The sequence below is a fragment of the Heptranchias perlo genome, chromosome 29, assembly GCF_035084215.1.
Source record: "Heptranchias perlo isolate sHepPer1 chromosome 29, sHepPer1.hap1, whole genome shotgun sequence".
Classification (NCBI taxonomy): domain Eukaryota; kingdom Metazoa; phylum Chordata; class Chondrichthyes; order Hexanchiformes; family Hexanchidae; genus Heptranchias; species Heptranchias perlo.
This window is the reverse complement of record NC_090353.1, coordinates 36,170,521-36,189,496: the sequence shown is the minus strand read 5'-3', so window position 1 is coordinate 36,189,496 and position 18,976 is coordinate 36,170,521. Positions and strand designations below refer to the sequence as shown.

Below are 18,976 nucleotides of genomic sequence, written 5' to 3'. Positions count from 1 at the left end.
CAGGATCCCGTATGCTTTTTTAACCACTTTCTCAACCTGCCCTGCCACCTTCAATGATTTGTGCACATATACTCCCAAATCTCTCTATTTCTTTACCCCTTTTAGAATTGTGCCCTCTAGTTTATATTGCCTCTCCTCATTCTTCCTACCGAAATGCATCACTTCGCATTTTTCTGCATTAAACTTCATCTGCCACGTGTCTGCCCATTTCACCAGCCTGTCTATATCCTCTTGCAGTCTATCACTATCCTCCTCACTGTTCCAAGTTTTGTGTCAGCTGCAAATTTTGAAATTGTGCCCTGTACACCCAAGTCCAAGTCATTAATATATATCAAGAAAAGCAATGGTCCCAGCACTGACCCCTGGGGAACACCACTGTACACCTCCCTCCAGTCTGAAAAACAACCGATCACCACTACTCTCTGTTTCCTGTCCCTTACCTTATTCTGTATCCATGTTGCTGCTGCCCCCTTTATTCCATATGCTGCAATCTTGATGATAAGCCTACCATGCAGCACTTTATCAAACGCCTTTTGAAAGTCCATATACACCATATCAACTGCATTGCCCTCATCTACCCTCTCTGTTACCTCATCAAAAAACTCTATCAAGTTAGTTAAACATGATTTGCCTTTAACAAATCCGTGCTGGCTTTCCCTAATCAATCCACACTTGTCCAAGTGACTGCTAATTCTGTCCCGGATTATCGTTTCTAAAAGTTTCCCCACCACCGAGGTTAAACTGACTGGCCTATAGTTGCTGGGTTTATCCTTATACCTTTTTTTGAACAAGGGTGTAACATTTGCAATTCTCCAGTCCTCTGGCACCATCCCCGTATCTACAGATGTTTGGAAGATTATGGCCAATACCTCTGCAGTTTCCACCTGTACTTCCCTCAGCAACCTAGGATGCATCCCATCCGGACCGGGCGTCTTATCTACTTTAAGTACAGCCAGCCTTTCTAGTACCTCCTCTTTATCAGTTTTTAGTCCATCCGGTATCTCAACTATATCTTCCTTTACTGAGACTCCGAGGATGAGCTCAAGTTTACGGAGCTCAGGTTTAAAAGCCTGAAGATTGTAAGAGCAGAAGAAAGTGTCGTTCCCCCTCCCCCCGACCTTGTGGCTCAGAAATGTTCAGCTGAGTCCCACAGACCAGGAAGGTCCAGGTTTTGATCCCAGCCTACACTCAGTCAGTCTGTTTCATCATTAGTTGTAGTAGGGGTCTCCGTACTTTTTGTATTTGTCAGAGTGCGTGTGTTTGTATGTGCGCATGTCTGTGTGTGTGTCTGTGTGTGTGTGTCTGTTTCTCTATGTGTGTGTGTGTGTGTGTGTGTCTGTTTCTCTGTGTGTGTGTGTCTGTTTCTCTGGGTGTGTGTGTGTGTGTCTGTTTCTGTGTGTGTGTGTCTGTTTCTCTGGGTGTGTGTGTGTGTGTCTGTTTCTGTGTGTGTGTGTCTGTTTCTCTGGGTGTGTGTGTGTGTGTCTGTTTCTGTGTGTGTGTGTGTGTGTGTGTGTGTGTGTGTGTGTGTCTGTTTCTGTGTGTGTGTGTGTGTGTGTGTCTGTTTCTGTGTGTGTGTGTGTGTGTGTCTGTCTGTCTGTTTCTGTGTATGTGTGTGTCTGTTTCTGTGTGTGTGTGTGTGTGTGTGTGTGCGCGCGCGCATGTGTGTATTAAGACAGAATGGGATCAGAATCAGCCGTGATGCCTTTCGAGTGCGAATAGCCTGCATGCTCGAGTCTCACAGCCGAGGATGATCCTCTCCTCCCCTGACGGCCACAAGCACAATGAGACAGGGAGAGGGAGTAGAGTTCAGTCACTCCATCAACCCTCACCACTTGCATGAAGAAATGTTTTATTCCAGTACTGGATGCCAACATTTCAAATGGGCATATACACTGGAGATGGTCACATTTCATTTGAACTGAATTGTTGATAGCTTGCTGAGAAAGCTTGCACTGAGATGATGAGAAGGTCCTATAAACTCCTCTACCTGCTCCCTGCATCCTCACTGCGCTAAACTGAAGACTCATCGCAACGTCTCCTAACTCTAACTCAACCTTTCCCAGGATCTCAAGACAATGGATCTCCTTCCCTCCCTCAGTCTCCCCTTCCCCCTTACAATCTGCAGGCTTTTCAACCCCAAGTTTGGTGTCACTTTTATCCATTATTCCCTGATTCTTGCCTCTTGTGCATCCCCGGTTTTCATCGCTCCACCATTGGCGGCCGTGCCTTCAGCTGCCTGAGTCCTAAGCTCTGGAATTCCCTCCCTAAACCTCTCCGCCTCTCTACCTCCCTCTTCCTCTAAGACGCTCCTTAAAACCTACCTCTTTGACCAAGCTTTTGGTCACCTGTCCTAATATCTCCTTATGTGCCCCGGTGTCAAATTTTGTTTGATAATCGCTCCTGTGAAGCGCCTTGGGACGTTTCTCTACGTTAAAGGCGCTATATAAATGCAAGTCGTTGTTGTTGTTGATCTCCTTTTCAGTCTCACTTTTGTCCTGCACTGTGGGTCCCCATCTTGGTTTCTCAACTTAAAAACATCACGAGATCTGTGCACGGGCCAGTGGGATGGGGGCTATAGGGAGCGGGCGGAGGGTTCATATTTAATAAAGGCACTGTAGAACATTGGAATGACCAACTTCACGTGGGATGTAAGGGAGCCTTGGCACGAGTCGACGTCCGACAGCATTGAGGAGCAGAAAAGGTCCTTTGGAGACATCCCAGGATTGATAAATAATCGGCTGATCCGTTCCCAAAAATGATCACAAGGACGTACGATGATTTCTCCCTGACTCTGTGTTCCAGGCGGTCTTCACAGACCTTGAGATATTGGCTGCAATCTTCGCCTCTGCAATCCACGATGTTGACCATCCAGGAGTCTCGAACCAGTTCCTCATTAATACCAGTGAGTAGTGTCTTAGGGCACTATATATAACCCCCCCACCTCCGAACCCCTCGATTAGATTCCAGCTTGTAACTCACTGCCATTTTTCTATATATTAAAGTTTTATTAATGATTATTTTTATTTGCCTTCTCTGAAAAGGTGAACTGCATTTTGTTTCTAATTTACTGAAGGAATGAACAATCTGTTATATATATGGGAAACTTTAGTTTTTTGCAAATGTTTTAGATGTTTGAATAATTACTTTTCAATTTTGTTTTCTCTCCTCTGTCTATGCTCACTGCCTGTTCCCTGCTTTCTCTTCTCTTTGTCTCTGTCTCTCTGTCCCTCTTTCTCTGTCTATGTCTTGCCTTTCTATCTCCCTGTCTCCCTCTTCTCTTGCTTCTATTCCTTCTCTCCCTGTCTCTCTTTTTCTCTCTGCCTCCCCTTTCTCTCTGTCTCTCCCTTTCTCTCCGTCACCCTCTATCTCTCCCTGTCACCCTCTATCTCTCCCTGTCTCCCTCTATCTCCCTCTATCTCTCCCTGTCTCCCCCTGTCTCTCCCTGTCTCTCTCCCTATCTCTCCCTGTCACCCTCTATCTCCCCCTGTCTCCCTCTATCTCCCCCTGTCTCCCTCTATCTCTCCCTGTCTCCCCCTGTCTCTATCTCCCCCTGTCTCCCTCTATCTCCCCCTGTCTCCCTCTATCTCCCCCTGTCTCCCTTTACCTCTCCCTGTCTCCCCCTGTCTCTATCTCTCCCTGTCTCCCTCTATCTCTCCCTGTCTCTCTCCCTATCTCCCCCTGTCACCCTCTATCTCCTCTTGTCTCCCTCTATCTCTCCCTGTCTCCCTCTACCTCTCCCTGTCTCCCCCTGTCTCTATCTCTCCCTGTCTCTCCCTATCTCCCCCTGTCACCCTCTATCTCCCCTTGTCTCCCTCTATCTCTCCCTGTCTCCCTCTACCTCTCCCTGTCTCCCCCTGTCTCTATCTCTCCCTGTCTCTCCCTATCTCCCCGTGTCTCCCTCTATCTCCCCCTGTCTCCCTTTACCTCTCCCTGTCTCCCCCTGTCTCTATCTCTCCCTGTCTCCCTCTATCTCTCCCTGACTCTCTCCCTATCTCCCCCTGTCACTCTCTATCTCCCCTTGTCTCCCTCTATCTCCCCTTGTCTCCCTCTACCTCTCCCTGTCTCCCCCTGTCTCTATCTCCTCCTGTCTCTATCTCTCCCTGTCTCCCTCTATCTCCCCCGTCTCTCTCTCTCTATCTCTCCCTATCTCTCCCTCTACCTCTACCTCTCCCCATTCCCCCTTATCTCTTTGTTGTGTTGTACAGACTCAGAGTTAGCCCTGATGTACAATGATGCCTCAGTATTAGAGAATCATCACTTGGCTGTGGGCTTTAAATTGCTCCAGGAAGAAAATTGCAACATCTTTCAGAACCTGCTCAAGAAACAGCATCAGAACCTTCGCAAAATGGTCATTGACATGGTGAGTGTGAACCACTTCACTCTAAGATCCAGCAAGGAACAAATTCGGCCTTCAAGCTTGCCCCTCTCATACTCTAACTCTTGCCCTCTTTGGCCAGCCCAGCAACCAGATGCACTTTGAACTCTCTTATTCTTGGTAGATTATTCCAAACAGTTTCCACACTTTGATTAAAAAATAATTCTTTCCTAATATCTGTTTTACTTTCCATTAGTTTAATTTGATGTCCTTCTGAATTACCCTTGAACCCTCTCTCGACTGTAGAGATTGAATTTATTTAACCTGTCCTCATAACTCAGCCTTTTACACTTGTTCCTCCCTTTCCAATACACGGGCTCCCAACACAGTCGGTCATGAGCCTTGAACTCTGACGAGTTTGTACTCACGGTGCTGTCTATATATTCCAACGTTCTCTTATCTTCATTCATTGTTTCCCCAGGTGTTGAAGGTGCTGAATCTGTGGTCACTCCCGGCTCCCAAATTCCTCCTGTGCAAATTCTACTCCATTCATTGTGCACTTACGTTACACATGTTTCACCCTAGACTTCTTCTTTAAAAGGGGTCCTCGTGGTGACTCCCTCTTTAAAAGGGGTCCCTGATGGTGAAACTCCCTCTTTAAAAGGGGTCCCAAATGGTCAAACTCCCTCTTTAAAAGCGGTCCCAGATGGTGAAACTCCCTCTTTAAAAGGGGTCCCTAATAGTGAGGTTCCCTCTTTAAAAGGGGTCCCTGATGGTGAAACTCCCTCTTTAAAAGAGGTCCCTGATGGTGAAACTCCCTCTTTAAAAGGGGTCCCTAATAGTGAGGTTCCCTCTTTAAAAGGGGTCCCTGATGGTGAAACTCCCTCTTTAAAAGGGGTCCCTGATAGTGAGGTTCCCTCTTTAAAAGGGGTCCCTGATGGTGAAACTCCCTCTTTAAAAGGGGTCCCTGATAGTGAGGTTCCCTCTTTAAAAGGGGTCCCTGATGGTGAAACTCCCTCTTTAAAAGGGGTCCCTGATGGTGAAACTCCCTCTTTAAAAGGGGTCCCTGATGGTGAAAGCCCTCTTTAAAAGGGGTCCCTGATAGTGAAATCCCTCTTTAAAAGGGGTCCCTGATGGTGAAACTCCCTCTTTAAAAGGGGTCCCAAATGGTCAAACTCCCTCTTTAAAAGTGGTCCCAGATGGTGAAACTCCCTCTTTAAAAGGGGTCCCTAATAGTGAGGTTCCCTCTTTAAAAGGGGTCCCTGATGGTGAAACTCCCTCTTTAAAAGGGGTCCCTAATAGTGAGGTTCCCTCTTTAAAAGGGGTCCCTGATGGTGAAACTCCCTCTTTAAAAGGGGTCCCTGATAGTGAGGTTCCCTCTTTAAAAGGGGTCCCTGATGGTGAAACTCCCTCTTTAAAAGGGGTCCCTGATGGTGAAACTCCCTCTTTAAAAGGGGTCCCTAATAGTGAGGTTCCCTCTTTAAAAGGGGTCCCTGATGGTGAAACTCCCTCTTTAAAAGGGGTCCCTGATAGTGAGGTTCCCTCTTTAAAAGGGGTCCCTGATAGTGAGGTTCCTTCTTTAAAAGGGGTCCCTGATGGTGAAACTCCCTCTTTAAAAGGGGTCCCTGATGGTGAAACTTCCTCTTTAAAAGGGGTCCCTAATAGTGAGGTTCCCTCTTTAAAAGAGGTCCCTGATGGTGAAACTCCCTCTTTAAAAGGGGTCCCTAATAGTGAGGTTCCCTCTTTAAAAGGGGTCCCTGATGGTGAAACTCCCTCTTTAAAAGGGGTCCCTGATAGTGAGGTTCCCTCTTTAAAAGGGGTCCCTGATGGTGAAACTCCCTCTTTAAAAGGGGTCCCTGATAGTGAGGTTCCCTCTTTAAAAGGGGTCCCTGATGGTGAAACTCCCTCTTTAAAAGGGGTCCCTGATGGTGAAACTCCCTCTTTAAAAGGGGTCCCTGATAGTGAAATCCCTCTTTAAAAGGGGTCCCTGATATTGAAATCCCTCTTTAAAAGGGGTCCCTGATGGTGAAACTCCCTCTTTAAAAGGGGTCCCAAATGGTCAAACTCCCTCTTTAAAAGCGGTCCCAGATGGTGAAACTCCCTCTTTAAAAGGGGTCCCTAATAGTGAGGTTCCCTCTTTAAAAGGGGTCCCTGATGGTGAAACTCCCTCTTTAAAAGAGGTCCCTGATGGTGAAACTCCCTCTTTAAAAGGGGTCCCTAATAGTGAGGTTCCCTCTTTAAAAGGGGTCCCTGATGGTGAAACTCCCTCTTTAAAAGGGGTCCCTGATAGTGAGGTTCCCTCTTTAAAAGGGGTCCCTGATGGTGAAACTCCCTCTTTAAAAGGGGTCCCTGATAGTGAGGTTCCCTCTTTAAAAGGGGTCCCTGATGGTGAAACTCCCTCTTTAAAAGGGGTCCCTGATGGTGAAACTCCCTCTTTAAAAGGGGTCCCTGATGGTGAAAGCCCTCTTTAAAAGGGGTCCCTGATAGTGAAATCCCTCTTTAAAAGGGGTCCCTGATGGTGAAACTCCCTCTTTAAAAGGGGTCCCAAATGGTCAAACTCCCTCTTTAAAAGTGGTCCCAGATGGTGAAACTCCCTCTTTAAAAGGGGTCCCTAATAGTGAGGTTCCCTCTTTAAAAGGGGTCCCTGATGGTGAAACTCCCTCTTTAAAAGGGGTCCCTAATAGTGAGGTTCCCTCTTTAAAAGGGGTCCCTGATGGTGAAACTCCCTCTTTAAAAGGGGTCCCTGATAGTGAGGTTCCCTCTTTAAAAGGGGTCCCTGATGGTGAAACTCCCTCTTTAAAAGGGGTCCCTGATGGTGAAACTCCCTCTTTAAAAGGGGTCCCTAATAGTGAGGTTCCCTCTTTAAAAGGGGTCCCTGATGGTGAAACTCCCTCTTTAAAAGGGGTCCCTGATAGTGAGGTTCCCTCTTTAAAAGGGGTCCCTGATAGTGAGGTTCCTTCTTTAAAAGGGGTCCCTGATGGTGAAACTCCCTCTTTAAAAGGGGTCCCTGATGGTGAAACTTCCTCTTTAAAAGGGGTCCCTAATAGTGAGGTTCCCTCTTTAAAAGAGGTCCCTGATGGTGAAACTCCCTCTTTAAAAGGGGTCCCTAATAGTGAGGTTCCCTCTTTAAAAGGGGTCCCTGATGGTGAAACTCCCTCTTTAAAAGGGGTCCCTGATAGTGAGGTTCCCTCTTTAAAAGGGGTCCCTGATGGTGAAACTCCCTCTTTAAAAGGGGTCCCTGATAGTGAGGTTCCCTCTTTAAAAGGGGTCCCTGATGGTGAAACTCCCTCTTTAAAAGGGGTCCCTGATGGTGAAACTCCCTCTTTAAAAGGGGTCCCTGATAGTGAAATCCCTCTTTAAAAGGGGTCCCTGATATTGAAATCCCTCTTTAAAAGGGGTCCCTAATAGTGAGGTTCCCTCTTTAAAAGGGGTCCCTGATGGTGAAACTCCCTCTTTAAAAGAGGTCCCTGATGGTGAAACTCCCTCTTTAAAAGGGGTCCCTGATAGTGAAACTCCCTCTTTAAAAGGGGTCCCTGATAGTGAGATTCCCTCTTTAAAAGGGGTCCTGATAATTGGGGTGGTGGGGGCATTACCAATAATGAAGACAGTAGTGGGCAGCACTGAGACAAGACAATTCGGGGTGGAAAGGTTGGGATAGGAAGAGATGGATTTTGTACTTAAAAACATTCCTGGAATTGTATTTTACACTGGCAATGGGTTAGAGGTTATGATATCATTTCTGGATTGTTCTAAGGAGGTTCTCCTTGAAATGTTCAGGACCCCCCCCCACCTCCCAATCCAACAATTTCTCCTGAATTTATCTGAGCTGAACGTCACCGAGAATTTCCTGAGATGAAAGCAGAAAATATGGCGAATACACATCAGCAGCTGCAAAAAGGGAAGGCCGGGTAACCCTTCCGAGTCAGACCTGAGAGAAGAGCAGCCTAATTCTCCCTTTGTCCTCTTTGTTTTGGCCAGTCTTTCCCCGTCCCTGGTCCCTTACTGCTCCCGACAAAGAGTCGCCACTCAAAACGTAACCCTGTCTTTTATCAGACGCCCTGACTGGTTCGCTCTGTATTTCCAGCATTTCCTGCTTTTGTTTCAGATTTCCAACATTTGCAGTTTGTTTCTTTCTCTCCCTGACTCTGCTCTGTCCTGATCCAGGTCCTGGCAACAGACATGACCAAACACATGAACCTGTTGGCAGACTTAAAGACAATGGTGGAGACAAAGAAAGTTACGAGTTTAGGGGTCCTGCTGCTGGATAATTACTCTGATCGGATCCAGGTACAGACTGCCTCGTGCAGCAACTCTGCATCAACTATCAGTTACATTACAAATCTGGTATCTGCAGACATTTCTTATCCACAAACTACTTCCTATTGTCACAAATTTTGGTCACACTTTCTATGTAAACATTTTTAACATTGATAATCCAATGTAAACAGTAACAATCACATGGAGCTAAACCACCACTCGTGCTGTACCCGTGTTATACAGTGACAGACCTGTACCCCACTGCAATGTCCCCCAGTGTTATACAGTGACAGACCTGTACCCACCAGTACTGTACCCCAGTGTTATACAGTGACAGACCTGTACCCACCAGTACTGTACCCCAGTGTTATACAGTGACAGACCTGTACCCACCAGTACTGTACCCGTGTTATACAGTGACAGACATGTACCCCTCAGTACTGTACCCGTGTTATACAGTGACAGACCTGTACCCCACTGCAATGTCCCCCAGTGTTATACAGTGACAGACCTGTACCCCACTGCAATGTCCCCCAGTGTTATACAGTGACAGACCTGTACCCACCAGTACTGTACCCCAGTGTTATACAGTGACAGACCTGTACCCACCAGTACTGTACCCCAGTGTTATACAGTGACAGACCTGTACCCACCAGTACTGTACCCCAGTGTTATACAGTGACAGACCTGTGCCCACCAGTACTGTCCCCAGTGTTATACAGTGACAGACCTGTACCCACCAGTACTGTACCCCAGTGTTATACAGTGACAGACCTGTGCCCACCAGTACTGAAACCCTGCGTTATACAGTGACAGACCTGTACCTGGGGAGGTGGGTGGTGGGGGGCGTGGAGGGTGTGTGTTGGGGGTTTGGCAGAGGAGGTGGGGGGGATGTGGGTGGTAGGGGGGTGGGTGGGTGTGGGGTAGGGGTAGGGCGGTGGATGGGGACGGTGGCGGGTGGTGGGTGAGGGTGGGTGAGTGTGGGAGTGGTGGGATGGATGGGTGGTGGGGTGAGGGGGAGTGGATGGTGGGGTTGGGAGCGGGAGCGGTGGAGTGGGTGTGGGTGATGAGTGTGGGAGTGGTGGGATAGATGGTGGGTTGGGGGTGGGAACAGTGGGGAGCTGTGCGTGGGTGAGGGTGGGAGTGGTGGGATGGATGGGTGGTGGGGTGAGGAGGAGTGGATGGGGGGGGGTTGGGGTGGGAGCGGTGGGGGGCGTGGGTGGGTGAGTGTGGGAGTTGTGGGGTGGATGGGTGTTGGGGTGAAGGGGAGTGGATGGTGGGGTTGGGGTTTGGAGCGGTGGGGGAATTGGGGGTGGGAGCGGTGGGGGGGTTTGGGGGTGGGAGCGGTGGGTGGGTTGGGGGTGGGAACGGTGGGGGGGTTTGGGGGTGGGAGCGGTGGGGGGTTTGGGGGTGGGAGCGGTGGGTGGGTTGGGGGTGGGAGCGGTGGGTGGGTTGGGGGTGGGAGCGGTGGGGGGGTTTGGGGGTGGGAGCGGTGGGGGGTTTGGGGGTGGGAGCGGTGGGGGGTTTGGGGGTGGGAGCGGTGGGTGGGTTGGGGGTGGGAATGGTGGGGGGGTGTGGGTGGTGGGAGCGTGGGGGTACTGAATCGCGGCCTGTGGACTTTGTGCTGAGATTTTCAATGTTCTTGATCACAGGTTCTGCAGAATATGGTGCACTGCGCTGATCTCAGCAACCCCACCAAGCCCCTGCACGTTTACCGGAAGTGGGTGGATAAAGTAATGATGGAGTTCTTCCAACAGGGAGATCGCGAGCGTGAGCGGGGGATGGAAATCAGCCCGATGTGCGACAAACACACTGCTTCCATCGAGAAGACCCAGGTTAGTCGACTGAAGCTTGGAGGAGGGCTGGGGGCAAGTCCTTGGGAGTTGCCAACTCTCCAGGATTATATCTAGGAAATTAAGATTAATTTCCAGAACACTGCTGCAGGCAACACCCAGGGAGAAAAATCATAGGGACGTAAAATACAATTGTGTGTTTTTATCATTTTCTTTGAGCTCTTTGTTTATTAACGATAAAAATATTGGAGTTGGGAGAAAAGGCTGTTTGATTGACAGTCAAGAATCATCCAATCAGGTAACAAAGAGTCTGTTTGCTTTCCGATTGGCCTTGGGCCAATGAGGATGGACATGTCGGGCGACCAATGGTGGGATCGTCGGGACGGGACAGTGGGAGGCGGGGCCCGATGTAAAGAAACCTCCAGGAATACATCCAATCAGAAGTTTGACAGCCCCAGCAAGTCCCTACTCTTTATTTTCCCGCCTATTGTGTGTCGGTCCTGATCCGTCCGTACCTTCTCACCTCTGAGTCAGAAGTTTGTGGGTTCAAGCCCCACTCTTGAGGTCATAATTGTGGGAGCACCATCACCACATGGACTGCAGCGGCTCATGGAGAAAGCTCACCACCCCCTTCTCAGGGCAACTAGGGATGGGGCAATAAGTGCCGGCTTTGCCAGCGATGCCCACATCCTGAATGAACAAATTTTTAATATTTGGGTTGGATCCCAAGTCCTGAGCTGAGGGAATCCTGCTGTGCCTTAGAAGCTATGAGGCCTGATCACAAGGCCCATTAGGCCATGGGTTCCAGTTAAGTTAGGGGTTCTAGAATGCATGTCTCCCTGAATGGCTTTCCTTCAGGTGACACATTGAAATATCAGCCTGCTTGACCCAGTGGCCCAGGTAGACAATCAAAGGGCTTTATTTATGGGATTGTTCTCCTTAGAGCAGAGAAGGTTGAGGGGAGCTGTAATGGAGTTATTCAAAATTATATGGGGTTTTGATAGAATAGATAGGGAGAAACTGCTTCCCCTGACTGTATCTCTACTGATGTTAATCCATCTCCCTCACACTGTCACTCAGTAACCCCTCTCCCCCCAGCGCCCTGTGTTACTGACTGTGTCTCTACTGATGTTAATCCCTCTCCCTCACACTGTCACTCAGTAACCCCTCTCCCTCACACTGTCACTCAGTAACCCCTCTCCCTCACACTGTCACTCAGTAACCCCTCTCCCCCCAGCGCCCTGTGCTACTGACTGTGTCTCTACTGATGTTAATCCCTCTCCCTCACACTGTCACTCAGTAACCCCTCTCCCCCCAGCGCCCTGTGCTACTGACTGTGTCTCTACTGATGTTAATCCAGCTCCCTCACACTGTCACTCAGTAGGTCCCTCAAACCCGTTTCCCCAATCAGGTCATCAGCAGTCGCAACTTGAAAGAAAAATATTCAAAGTAAATTGATGGCAGCACAGAGAAATCAAACGATTAAAATTAACTCTAATTACTACTCCGAATGGTAAGGCTCAGTCTGCAAACCTCACCTGCCCTCTAGTGGCCATTTCTCTATGTATTTTACCAGAGGATTCAATCACTGGGAGTTACAGTTACCAACCCTCCAGGACTGGCCTGGAGTCTCCAGGAATTAAAGATTAATCTTCTGGACACTGATGCGGGCAAGACCTGGGAGAAAAATTGTGTGTTTTGTTTTCATTTCCTTTGAGCATTTTCGTTTATTAGATATAAAAAATATTGGACGATGCGCAAAAGGGCTGTTTGATTGGGGGGGGGCGTGGGGGCGATTGGGGATGGGACAGAGAGGTCGTGTGAAAAAACCTCCAGGAATATGTCCAACCAGATTTGGCAACCCCTGGTTAGAAACCGCTCAACTGTGCTCCCCTGTTCCAAACACGCAGACTCTGGCTGGGTCCCGTGTCCCTCGACCGAGCGCCTGCACTCTGAGGACAGCGAGGCCCTCAAAGTCCGCAGGTGGGGGCTGCCTCCCAGCGTAAGTGCCAAGATTCACACGGCCCCGGGGGCAGGGTCGGGTAAAGCGTGCCTTGTGAGAGCAGAGGGTAACACATCTGGGTAACCTCCCAGCAGAAGAGGGCGCAGATAGAGAGGAACTAAATGAGGTAGAGGAGCAGAGGGATCTGGGGGTACAGATATAGACACACAAATCACTAAAAGCAGCGACGCAGGTTAATAAGGCCACAAAAAAGCAAACCAAGCACTGGGGTTCATATCTAGAGGGATAGAATTAAAAAGCAGAGAAGTTATATCGAACCTTAGTTAGACCACATTTGGAGTATTGTGAACAGTTCTGGTCTCCATATTATCAAAAGGATATAGAGGCACTGGAGAAGGTGCAAAAAAGATTTACGAAGATGATACCAGAACTGAGAGGTTATACCGATCAGGAAAGATTGAACAGGCTGAGGCTTTTTTCTCTAGAAAAGAGAAGACTGAGGGGTGACCTGATAGAGGTCTTTAAGATTATGAAATGGTTTGATAGGGTAGACGTAGAGAATTCAGGAGAAACTTCTTTACCCAGAGAGTGGTTAGAATGTGGAACTCGCTACCACAAGGAGTAGTTGAGGTGAATAGTGTAGATGCATTTAAGGGGAAAGTAGATAAACACATGAGGGAGAAAGGAATGGAAGGATATGCTGATAGGGTGAGATGAAGTAGGGAGGGAGGAGGCTCGTGTGGAGCATAAACACCGGCAGGGACCAGTTGGGCCGAATGGCCTGTTTCTGTGCTGTACATTCTATGTAATTCTATGTAAGCTATTTCCTCTGGTGCGGGGGAGTCCAGAACAAGGGGGCATAATCTTAAAATTAGAGCTAGGCCGTTCAAGGGTGATGTCAGGAAGCACTTCTTCACACAAAGGGTAGTGGAAATCTGGAACTCTCTCCCCCAAAAAGGCTGTGGATGCTGGGGGACAATTGGAGCTTTCGAGACTGAGATCGATAGATTTTTGTCAGGTAAGGGTATCGAGGGATGTGGAGCAAAGGCGAGTAAATAAAGTTGAGGTGCAGATCAGCCATGATCTAATTAAATAGAGGGGCTGAACAGCCTGCTCCAGTTCCTAGGAGAGAAGAGGAGAAAATGGAAAAAGAAATGAAGGGAAAATATGAACTATAACAATTTTCCTGATAAGATTTTCCTTTTTCCGATAGGTTGGATTTATCGATTTCATTGTGCACCCTCTCTGGGAGACATGGGCAGACCTGGTGCATCCAGATGCCAAAGAAATATTGGACAACCTTGAGGATAACCGTGATTGGTTTCAAAGCATGATTCCCCGCAGTCCCCCCGTCTCTGCCATGCTTGACAGCGAAAAAGAATCCACCGTGACAGACGAGGATTTCCTGCTCGAAATCGCGGGGGAGGCGGAAACGCAGAGCCAGAAGTACCTGGACCAGAGCTCGTTTGAGGAGCTGCACAGCTGCAGCAGCCCCAGCTCCCCCGACACCGACCTCTCCGAGTCGTCTGAGAGCCAGGGCACCAGTAGGAGGGAGGGACACAGCCCGCTGCCCAGGTCTCTGCCTTACGACAGCGATCTGGACAACACGTCGACCGAAGGGAGGACTTCTGTGAATTCGGGGAGCAGCACTTCGGGAAGGAAGTACTACAGCACGGGGCCAGAGGCACAAAAGGAGGACATCCAGCCCTCTGAGAAGACGCCAGAAGAGACGGGACGAATTATAACGCCATCTCCTCCAAGCAGCAAGGAAGGGGATGTTGCCAATCTCCCACCAGGCACATAACAAGAGCCGAGACATTCTATATTATATAATAAATTCTTTATTTTCTGGTATTGAAGCACACAATTCACCTGTTGCTGTAAACGTCAAGCAGTTGGGATCTTTGTTGCAAACTGGTCCCTTGTTTTTTGTTGAGGAGACAGGAAGAGACATTTGGCTGGAGGAAGCTAATGACGGTTGCAAGCGACCAGTGCGGTGATTCTTCTCTCTCTGGGCGAGAGGCGGGGGGGGGCGGGGGGAGAGAAAATACCCCGATAGCAAACAAGATTGCCGGAGAAAAGAAAGGAGAACGGGTTGTATGGATTCGGGGAGAAATATCGTGAAGCCACAGCTTGGAGAGAGTGAGTGAGAGAGAGAGAAGAAAAAAGCTTTTATTTTTCATTTTTATTTTTAAAAAGATATTTTCAACAACAAAAAAAAGAAGAGAAGAGGAAAACGCAGCTGGGAAGGAGGGTGCACTCGGCAAAGGAAGAGCCCAGCTGTCGCTGGTCTGCCCAAAACTGTCGCTCGAAACTGGAAGGGTTAAAAAGTTGGATTGTGATGGCACTGAGTCAAACACTGAACTCTTTAGAGTTGGAGGAGACAAAAATCAGATGCCTTTTTAATTGAATTGTACGCTGTCAGCAGCAAAACGGGACTTTTATCCGGGTACAAAAACGTTTAAAAGAAGGGTTCGTTGATCCTTTTTTTAAAAAAGTGATCTGTATTTTTCTTAAATGAATATTTTTAGCAATTTTTTTACACAATTTGACTTGTGATTATGTGAGCCTTAGATTGGACTGTGTTGACTGCTGCCCTAGATATATGTGTGCGTCTGTCTGTGTGTGTGTCTGTCTGTGTGTGTTTCTGTGTGTGTGTCTGTCTGTGTGTCTGTCTGTGTGTCTGTCTGTGTGTGTCTGTCTGTGTGTGTGTTTCTGTGTGTGCGTCTGTCTGTGTGTGTCTGTCTGTGTGTGTGTTTCTGTGTGTGCGTCTGTGTGTGTGTGCGTCTGTCTGTGTGTGTGTTTCTGTGTGTGTGTGTTTCTGTGTGTGTCTGTCTGTGTATGTGTGTGTGTGTGTGTGTCTGTCTGTGTGTGTGTGTCTGTGTGTGTGTGTCTGTCTGTGTGTGTGTCTGTCTGTGTGTGTGTCTATCTGTGTGTGTGTTTCTGTGTGTCTGTCTGTCTGTCTGTGTGTCTGTCTGTGTGTGAGGGTGGAGGGGTGACAGGGGAATCTTTCACACTGGTTAAAGTGTGATTTTGGGTCAGTTACAGTCTGTCTCTGCTCCCACTAACATCATTGACCATCTCCCCAACCTCTCCCCAAACACCAACTAGTGTTAGTTTCTTCTAAAACCATTTAGTTAAATGATAACGCTGAGTTTTGTTCAATTCAGTTGAGGGGGAGCAAGGGGGAAATATTTACCAAACAACAAACAATACCTCATCATTACAGATCCGTGTGGGGGTTCAGGGAGGGGACCCCCAGTGTTGGGGATGGAGGGGGACACACCATCACAGTACTCATTAACAGTACTTGTTAGAAAGATGATCTGGGTTGTGCTTGAAGACTAATCTTGAGCCAAACCAATGGAACAAGACCTTGTTTTCACGTCAATCGTTGCGAAGGGACTTTGGTGCATTTTTGTGCCTGTCCTTTTAAAATAAAGATTCCCTCAGGGGCTGATGTTTGGGATGAGGATGAGGGAACCAGGGCACCCCTTGAAGGACATTTTAGATGTTCAAAAACTCTGAGATGTTCCAAGGAAAGATTACAAGTTAAAGGAGGGACACTTTTATTTGGATGAATTGGAAGTGAAAATGAAAGGGTCTGCGATTCTGTCCATGCTGGTTTGGACGTATTAACGATTGAAAAGATCGCCCATTTCCCCTTCCCCCATTGGACCTCCTTCCTGCCACCAACCCCTCCCCTGAGAAAACAAGCCACCGATCTCTAGAGCTGCACCAAAGCTTTACTGTGAAACCCGGGCTAATTGCAGTACGTGAATGGTCACCCGTGCTCTAGATACGTTGGAGAAGGCAACGAGGCCCAGCAATTGGCTGCAATTTATCTTCATTTGGAGCCCCAATGGAAGTAGGACTTTAGTGCCATGAGCAGATACTTTACTGCTCCGTCTTCCCGTCCTCCCTCAACTGGACTCGTTTTAATTCCGGCCCCAAGTTTGCCTTTGATGCCCGAAGTGGCTTCCCATTTAAGATGCTTCCATTTTGTTGAAACCAAAGGTCAGATTCTGAGTTATACAAATCAACCCCCACCACCCCCCCCCTAACAATGAACACCTTTGATCCTGATCTGACATTCTCGTGTCATCCAATGAAGGCAAACACTGGGTGCCACAAACTCTCTCTTGATGTCCATTACACCTGTTTCACTCTCATCCAGACTGTGATTGTACAAGGTGGCGGAAATTAGTCCAGAATCCCATGGTGCCGTCCCACTGAGCAGCTCACATCGACTGCGTAGAATCCAAACCGTACGAGAGTGGCCCCAAGGTGCTTCACGGAGGAGAGCATGCGACAAGTAATATTGGGAGAGTTGGGTGAAAGTGAGATCACAAAGACAGACTTTGAGGAGACTTTTAGAGGCGGGGAGGAAAGGAGTAAGGGGGATGGAGGGGTTGCGGGGGGGTGGGGTTTAGGGAAGGGGCTCCAGAGGACACCATCTAGACAATTAGAGGGACACAGGAAAGGTGGGAAGCCAGAGTCGCAGGTGGGTGTAATTCCTTCCACTGTGTGGGATGCACGTGGCCCCTCATCGTCCAAATCGGGATCTAAGTCGGACGATTTTTGTGCCGAGTTTGTCCTCTTCTCAGCGTTCAGCTGCCTTTCCCTCAGTCCCCTTTGAGTTACGGAAGGCGAATTCCTTGCTGCTCCAAACCGGGTTTTCTGATCTGATTGTACGTTTCTTGTCTTGAGAGAGAAAAAAGATTTGAAAATCTCCAGCCTTGAACAGGTGCAGCAAACCTGCGTCGATGAGCTTTAAAGCGCTGGATGCATCTGGTGTCAAAACTGTACAGTCAGAGCAAGAGTGGCCTGGAACTGGGGAACCATAGTCTGGGGCTATGGTAGGAGAGGGCAGCTTTGAAATCCAAGATCCAGACATTAAAAGCTTTGAAGCATCCCAGTGTTTTTATGTTCCATCCCTAGTTTTAAAGGGGTGGTGTCTTGTATGGTTTGGGAGGCCAACTCAGGGAATGTAAACTTCTCACGTGATCCCTTTGCTGCTTTGTGTAACGTTTGTGGTGTTGAGCTCGATTGTGACGAGGCTTTAGAATAGAATGACTTCCTCGTTTGTGTTGGACCAACAGCATTTCGTGCTCAGGGGGTGAAAGGTCATTTGAGGGGCCGCTGTTTGGCAACATGGCGGAATTTGGTGGACTGGTTCAGTCAAACTGGGCTGCAGTTTGACAACTGTTTCTTCCTGAATCTGATAGTGGCATCAGCGCCTCAAACATGCAGCAAGGTCAGAGGACAGTAACATCAGCAAAAGTGTGAAGGCTTTGTTTTTTTTTCAATTATTCGTTCTCGGGATGTGGACGTCGCTGGCAAGGCTGGCATTTATTGCCCATCCCTAGTTGCCCCTTGAGAAGGTGGTGGTGAGCCGCCTTCTTGAACCGCTGCAGTCCTTGTGCTCCCACAGTGCTGTTCGGTCGGGAGTTCCAAGATTTTGACCCAGCGACGATGAAGGACTTTGCAGGGTCGACTGGGCTGGGGGTGCCTCCGCTGCGTCACAATCCAAGCCCAAGCCCTAGGTCGCAGCCAAGTAGTCCGTCTGGTTTAATTCTTGTTATTCTTTGTCGCGGCTTGATACAACTGAGGAGCTTGCCAGGCCACTTCAGAGAGTGGGGTTAAGAGTCAACCACATTTGGCGTGTTCATAAACATGACATTTGCCTGTCATCGTGACCCGATCCCCTCCTGATTTTCCCCTTGGACAGCCAGCTGTTTACGTGAAATTAGAAGTATCCCCTGCTTTAAACCTCTAGTCGGGAAGGAAAGAAAAGTAACTTGGATCTGCGTCAAGGGGTTTGTGTGTGTTCCAGCAACTCAGTGATTTGAGTTCCTCCAAGTTCCGCGGTTTTGAGCTGGGCCCTTCAGCCAGTGACTGCCATCTCACTGAAGTATATGAACACTGTGGTGAGTCTGAAACCTGTCCTGTGAATGTCCCTCAGGATGAAAGCACAATCTCAACACTTCTCCATGAAGTCCAGCCCGCAGGTTAACCCGTATCTTGGCTGGCGACCTGTTTTCCTGCAAAGGCAGAATCTGGAGCGGCTTCTTGGGTTCGAAAGGGGCAGCTCCAGGGTCGAGCTGGTTTGGCCAACGTTTCTGCCTCATCGCAGATCCTACAGGCCAACAGGAAGGTCCTGAGAATGTTCCCTCATCCTCATTGGTGGGATTAACCCATTCGCCTCAGGAATAAAATGAGGCTCAACAGGGGAGCCGCTGCTGTTGGATCTGATTGCTTAAAATGGTGTGCCTTTTTCTTGGAACCCACATCAAAAACGCCCCGGCAGTCCGCTCCAGCTCTCAATGGCACCACCTACCTCTGGAAGGCTCTCCCATTCAGTGGGCGTCATCAGAGTTACTGCCATCCGTTAACTGTCATCATTGAGGTACATGTGGGGTGACAGTTGTCCTGCCGATTTATGATGTATTTTTGCACGCAGCGCGCACTTCCTGCAAGTGTCACACTTAATTTGCTGTCACGCTTTGCTGCTCGCCCTTGGTTGATGGAACGGAATTTGGTTCACCCGGTAAATCAGTGGCCCGGGGCAGTACGGCGTGCGTCACTTGATAGCGAATCCTCCGACTCAGCGTGAGGGATGTCACTGGAGTCCGGCTGAAGTCACTG

At 48.7% G+C, this 18,976-nt stretch overlaps 1 protein-coding gene across 7 annotated transcripts in view; it reads left to right on the top strand.

The window, feature by feature from the left end:
* Positions 1 to 16,721, top strand: part of LOC137299633 (3',5'-cyclic-AMP phosphodiesterase 4C-like) — a 221,160-nt gene extending 204,439 nt beyond the window's left edge. For all 7 annotated transcript variants that reach the window (XM_067968541.1, XM_067968539.1, XM_067968540.1 and 4 more), the window contains 5 exons: positions 2,803 to 2,902; positions 4,206 to 4,360; positions 8,480 to 8,602; positions 10,225 to 10,407; positions 13,542 to 16,721. In XM_067968541.1, coding sequence (XP_067824642.1) covers positions 2,803 to 2,902; positions 4,206 to 4,360; positions 8,480 to 8,602; positions 10,225 to 10,407; positions 13,542 to 14,132 — 1,152 coding nt within the window. In that variant the 3' untranslated portion in view covers positions 14,133 to 16,721. The remainder of the gene's footprint in view (positions 1 to 2,802; positions 2,903 to 4,205; positions 4,361 to 8,479; positions 8,603 to 10,224; positions 10,408 to 13,541) is intronic.
* The last annotated feature ends 2,255 nt before the right edge of the window (positions 16,722 to 18,976 follow it).